The sequence below is a fragment of the Hesperophylax consimilis genome, chromosome 14 (genome assembly GCF_061612785.1).
Source record: "Hesperophylax consimilis isolate HC1 chromosome 14, BYU_Hcon_1.0, whole genome shotgun sequence".
NCBI classification, from domain to species: Eukaryota; Metazoa; Arthropoda; class Insecta; order Trichoptera; family Limnephilidae; genus Hesperophylax; species Hesperophylax consimilis.
The window spans coordinates 32,730,346-32,737,243 of NC_142849.1; the positions used below are offsets into that span (position 1 = coordinate 32,730,346).

General features: G+C 32.1%; 1 protein-coding gene across 1 annotated transcript; it reads right to left on the reverse strand.

Moving 5' to 3' along the window:
* Positions 1-357: 357 nt before the first annotated feature.
* On the reverse strand, positions 358-6,621 carry LOC149418208 (uncharacterized). Its single transcript, XM_089639753.1, has 2 exons — positions 6,473-6,621; positions 358-4,774 (listed from the first exon to the last, which is right to left on the reverse strand). Exon 2 carries the CDS (start codon positions 3,021-3,023, stop codon positions 2,229-2,231), a length of 795 nt encoding a protein of 264 aa, XP_089495879.1. The 5' UTR covers positions 3,024-4,774; positions 6,473-6,621; the 3' UTR covers positions 358-2,228.
* Between the last annotated feature and the right edge of the window lie 277 nt (positions 6,622-6,898).

Genomic DNA, 6,898 nt, shown 5'->3' on the forward strand with positions numbered 1-6,898 from the left:
AACTCAACATACATGAGCAGAACACCAGTTCACAGTTGATGTTGGCTTCATGAGAACGAGTCGCTTCTTCGACTCGTTTTTGTGTAAGACGGCTGGTATGTGGAATGAGATACCGGCATCTGTTTTCCTCTTCAAATAAACCGAGCGTCTTCAAGACCCACATTAACAAATGCCTTATTACAGCCCATACCTTAACCCGCCTTTGCAACATATGGCGACATAACTCCCGTGCCTTTATACTGTACAGACAGGGGCGCTCTTGTGAGGTGTAGTATAAAAAAAAACTTTCAATAAGTTTTGACAGCAAAACAGGAAAATCAGGGCGATAAATGAGACAATGGTTTATGAATGCTCTGATATTTATAATATTATGTAAAAGTTGTAAAATCTTCATAAATTTGTTTTACATTCACATGACATCAAACTTTTTTCTAAACTAATAATGATACCACACCTAAGGCCATCTAATTTTTTTTTTTTGCTTTCCTTGATTTTGATTACATACACTCTTCTAAATTCTAGCATTGATACATTCCAAATCCCGGAATGCCCCTAATGATAAGAGCAAATTATTTTCCCTAATCAGCATGTGCTTTTTACAAGGCTCGCATTTCTGTTAAAAGTCAATCAAATATCAGTTTAAATCAAATCTTCTTTTCAGGCACCTCTCCAAATAAGTCTAATTCAAACTTTGTTAGAGATAAACATGCTCATCTCTGGTCAGCTAATCAAAATCCACATTCTAATTCCATTCCTAACCGGACACAATACGCACACAAAAGTCAATATTGGTGTTTAATTAAATAAAGAGGCATTCCAGGAATCAAAAAAAGAGTAATATCTACGTACACAAATTTCCATCAATCCAACATCCATTTTTAATAATTAATTGTTGTAAATAATAATAATAATTGATTAAGGGCATAACGTAACCATAGTAAGCGAAGCCTGCAAGCTCAACTGACAATATCATAATGTAGAGTTGGAGCCGTCCCATACAAACACCGTATTGTATTTTCTTTATTCGTGTCTATACCATTCTACATTCAGGTTAAACGTAACGTAAGTTATAATTTACGCATTCATACAAGACGATAATTCAATTATTTTAAAAATACACTTTTTGCAAGCTACGCTTTAAAATATTAAGACAAATTTTCAAGTATCGGTGATTCAATCCTATATCGTATTTGTTTGCCTTTCTTGAGAGAATTAGAGTTTTTTATACGGAAAAAGTTATTTATTAATATTGCGTATGAACATGCGCAAAAAATGGTTTGTCTCAATATTTTAAAGCATAGCTTGCAAAAAGTTAAGTTTAATAATATAATTAAATTAACGCCATCTATGAAAGCGTAGAGTATAATGTATGTTAAGTTTACCCTTAAATGCTGTAAACTTTTATTTTTGCTTCGCAATATCTTCAGTAATCTGCCTGGTTGATCAATGGTGGTTGCATGGGAAGACCGTTTACATAACTTATAAAATAAACATAGAGTTACAAAAAAATCATTTAAAATATGAGGACTTTTAACCGGGGTACATAATATGTAATACCATAATACTGAATGTAATAAAAACCTTAAAGTAGTTTACATATTGATTGCTTCAAGTTTCATTGGTATATAATATGTATGTATGTATAATAAATGTAAAATTGTAGAGGTATATGATAGCACTAATACTAAGGCACCACTTAGGGCCACTAAAAAATTATACATATGTATAAAATATTATCATTGCAATTGCTACAGTCACTTACATAGACATTATCTCACTATATATATAATTACAGTAAAATCAGTTGATTGAGAATCATTTATCATTATAAAAGTGGTGGTAGGAACAAATTGATACGTTAAATGAATATTCAAATGAGTATTAAATGTATAGAGATCATACTTCACTTCAACAGTCTATGTATTTCCAGATTAAATATCTATTTAAATCATACAACAACTTTAACACACATCATTTCGGAAACGAGATCAAAAGATTATAACTGTGTTGCAGTTAATTCATCTCCATTGTGTAAACTTGGTTACCATTTATCATAATAATTATCATTAGCATTGAAAAACATACGAAATTTATACAATATTACATTAAGTATCATTAAAAGCTGATTAAAAATTATTTTAATATGTAAAAAATATAATAATGAAAAATGGGCAGAAAGGCAACTTAATATTTAAACAATTTTAAGCAAGATATCAAATTGTGATATCTTAAAAGAATCCCTCAAAAGTAGGGATATGCCACGACACGTCCTTCTCTTCTATATCGGAAGGACGGGGCTTCGCGTTGGAACCGACCGGGACAATGACTGGGCTGACACTAGCCGGGGGTACTACGACAGGTTCCTGACTCACTTGAACAGGCTGACTGACCTGATTCACGAGGCTCCCTTGACTGACTGCTCTGACTTGGCCAATCTGACTGGCTTGGCTCATTTGACCAGCTTGACTCATCTGTACGCCTTGACTCATCTGGCTGACCTGACTGACTTGACTCCCTTGATTGACGTTGTTAGAGTTGTTGTTGACGATCGCTGGTTCACTGACGACGAGTGATGGTCTGGCCATGTGAGCGGCAGCCATTAAACTGCTCAGCTGCAGGTTCAAGTGAGTCAAGTTCTGAAGACCTCTGTGTCTCTGAGTTTTGAACTTGTTGACTTGTTCCTTCATCTTCATGCGGATCTCCGGATATCGTCTATCCATTGTATAAGGTTTCTTCTCTGGCATCCATTGCCCTGTGATCTTATATTTCCCGGACATGTCGACTTCACAACGCCTACTGGAGTGTTTGGATTCGATGAAAGTATCAGGGTGATTATGGCGCCCTTTGACGTAGGCTATTAGGCCGGAGCGAAGGCATATGGACACCTGGCACCTGTCGCGATCGGGGGTCTTAGTGTAGAACTTGGAGCACCTCCATGTGATGCGTCTCTCGTGACTGTTGATGTCCTCGTAGAATATATTGTTTGTGGCCACCAATTGAACGGTACCTTTGGAAGACTTCATGTAGAACCAGTCTAAAAAAATATCAACAAATTAGAATACATATATCAAGTTTAATTCATGACGCTAAGATGCTACTAATATAAAAACTTAACTAATTACAATTAACTAGGTAATAATGATAACCTTTCTAAATATACGCTAAAAATAAATAACACATTGAGGATAACATTTGCAAAGATTAAATAATTTGCATATGCCATCCGATAAACATTTTACATAAATGAAAACGCCTGAAAAACACAGAATAAAATAACATTTAAAATTAATCAGGGAAAAGGAATAGGGATATTTTATTTAAAATAAATGTCTTGTTGGTTGCTTCTTCTTCTTTCTTCTCATTCCGATGGCATTTTCCTATTAATCAAACAATATACTATACTATACATATAATTTTGGAGAAACTTATAAAAAGAAATTAAATAAAATTACTGAGCAGCGTGAATTATTTGACTTTATTCTGAAAAAATAATAATCTAAGATACACAAATTAAAAATTAAACCACAACCAATTTAAAGTAATGGAGATTTATGGGTTTCCAACAGTCAATTGTTAAAATAATGACAGGAAATACGTAAATGTAGCGTATTTTTCAAAGAATATACATACAACAAAGAAAAATCAACATGTGCAATATATCATGTCAACCAAAAAAATGCATTTGCAACACTGAACAAATAATCCCTAGTAATGTGTGTGTACTGATTGAAAGAAAACTGATGTCGCCGTTTTACAATATAACTTTTTGGGTGATGAAATTTCGATATTCGAAATTGATCAATTATATCATAAGTAAAAATTGAGCTTACTTGGTCACACGGACAAGCCCACAACACCACATTTCCATCGGTTTATCTATTCAGTAGTTTGCAGAAATCCACGCCAAAATTATTTTTATTATTTGAGATTCATAAAAATAAAACATTTTTCAAATAAAAGAACATTTTTTAAAAATAAGAATACATTTTTAAAAAATAATAATACAAGCTGTACACCGCCACGCGTTGCTGTTGCTCAATTTGTCTGTGCAGTTAGAGAAACAATAGCTAGAGTTGCTTTTACATCCAACAGCTGATGCTGTTTTTCAAAAAAGCATATTTGTCTAACAGATGGTGCTGTTTTTCAAAAAACAATGTTTTTACCTGTCACAGGTGACTTCTATAAAATATGGGTATATTTAAACGCACTCGTATTCGAATGCAACGTTGTGTCAAAATTTCAAAGCTATAGGTGAAGAATTTTCGGAGACGATTTTGAACAAACAAACACATTTTTATTTATATAGATAGACTAGCTGAGGTCTCTGGCATTGCATGAGACTTAAACAGAGTTTTTCGAGATCTATGCGATGACCTTACTCTTGTTTTGAAGGTCAAGAATGATAATATAAAAATATATAATAACTAAATAATATATAAAACTGTAGATTTGTATACAGATAAAATTCATGCCGCCAGCCCTGTGCCAGCCACTACTTGACTACGAGTTGTAAGCCATTTAATAAAAAAAAACTCTATAACCATAATAATATTTTAGAAAGAGAAGATTTTTTCTTAAATTTATTAATGATTATGAAAAGAGCTGGTTCTCACAACCACATTGTCCACAGTTACAACTCTAGCAGAACACCTTTTCTTGCTTTCTTTACACAACCAGCTAATTTTATTATGCGTCGAATAGTTTTTATAAAACAGTTCTTTTTGAAAAACCAGTATTTTCGTTCCAGGACGAACTCCGTCTTCAATGTAATAACCTGAAAGTAGAAAGAAAAGTTTTAATAAACTGGTTTTAGTTTAACCATAAATTTTGGATTAAGTATTTACCCAACTAATATCTGCTAGGTCTGAGATACCTGCCGGCATGCAACATTGACAATAGTAAAATAACATGATATAAATCATAAATGTAATCGAAGTTAAGATGTTTACACTATTTTCAGTTTTTAACCACCATACTTCTTCTTGTTTACTCACAAAAAACATTGTAATGTTATTGCATTGCATAGAAATACTAAACACCGACGTAACCGAATTTTGAACATTATGGCAGAATTAATTTGTTCTTATTTACGAATTAGGAACAATTTGTCAAAAATTTGGGTTAACGTTTCCCTAACTGTTGCACTTTTAATAAGCACAGATTATGGAAATTACATTTCGTTTCAAGTTAATTACTACAAGAAACAACGTTTTACGTTGGTATAGTACAGATGGTAAAAGATGCATTATAATTCCATTAACATTTAATCGAATCGAAATCCCTTTTCCGCCATTTCATACTTTTTTTTGCATATGGAGTGACACTCATGAGTTTCGTTTCAATCTAAATATGCATAAGTTACTTAATTAACCCAAACTAATAACCAAATAACCTATTTTGTGAGTGTAAATAGTTGTTTCTTTAAGCAATTGTTGATATAAAGCGTAATTTCCACAATCGGCTGTTAAGGAAATGATTACCCAAGTTTGTATTGAGTCACTACTAAAGTAAGCATTCACAAAACATCAAAATCATACTACAAAGATGACATTAATTTAATTGTAGCTAATAACTGTTTGGGTTCATAGGAAAATAGATAATATGAAAGCTTGTATGGAAACAATCATTAGGTGTATACAATCAAATGTTTCACATTTTTGACATTGTGCATGCGACGCAAACCTTTACAAGAATAAAACATCAATTTGTTATTTATCGCACTCTTGAACACAACCAACATCAAGTTAATAATATAGATAAATGTCTCACTTATGTTATTGTTAGATAGAACACTCAAGTTAATCTCATAAATCAAAATCTTCACTCAAACACCAAGCCTTCTCAATAAATACAATTGGAAATGAAATACGGTCTAGAAGGCTGCATGTTATAAATATTGCATAAAAAAGTATACACATCCCTAAAATGTGATAAATCAAATATTATAATAATTTTTAATGTATCCTTCTGTAACGTAACGTGTAAAAAATAATTTTCAAACAGCCATACAGAGACTGTTGAATTTGCCAAACACTGAAAAATAAATCATAACCTGCATTTTTCAAATTATTAATTATACATTTTCTTGAAGGATTGCTCATTGAATTGAATTTTAAGCATTGAAAAACACTGCAACAGCTGCACAAGATTCATAATCTGTTAAGATAATTAGATTTAAAAAATCAGACTTCCAACATGTTTTATAGTAATTATAATATTCGGCTTTTTGTACTGAATAAATTATGTGTAAACTCGGGGTGGTTACTTAAGTTGCATTTAATTATTGTCGCACATATCTTAACCTCGTCGAGAGTAGACAAATTAATTAATTTTACGAATGAAATTATGATTAGCGCATATATTTTCAAGTTCAGAAATTAATTGATCATCGTGGTATTGAAATTTTAACTCATAAATAGACTGCATTAAATTAATATAACTGTTACTACACTAAAAAGTGCACATATCTCACGCGAATTTCGAATAAACACAGATAATTATATATATTGGGCACACTATCAGGAGAAACACAGATTTAATGCGAGTATAATAGCCGATATACATGAAATTCCGGCATTCAAAAAAATAAAATCACAAAACAAACGTCAAAGCGCATCACCGCGCCATGTTGACGGCCATAAATAAATACGACGGATAAAAGCAGCAACTTTGAATTATTTCTGACGCCATCTTTGTTTTATGACCAATCATAAGAAATTTAGTAAGTTATGAAGGCGTATGATTGGTTTGTTTTAAGTACAAGCTCAAGTCGGTTGAAGTTATATTTTTAGAAACATCATGTAAAGTTGCCAGGTTTTTAATTTCATAAAGCGTGAGTAAGAACTAAATTCTTTTATTAGGTACTGACGAAAAAACAAAAGAATATAATTTTTTGGGC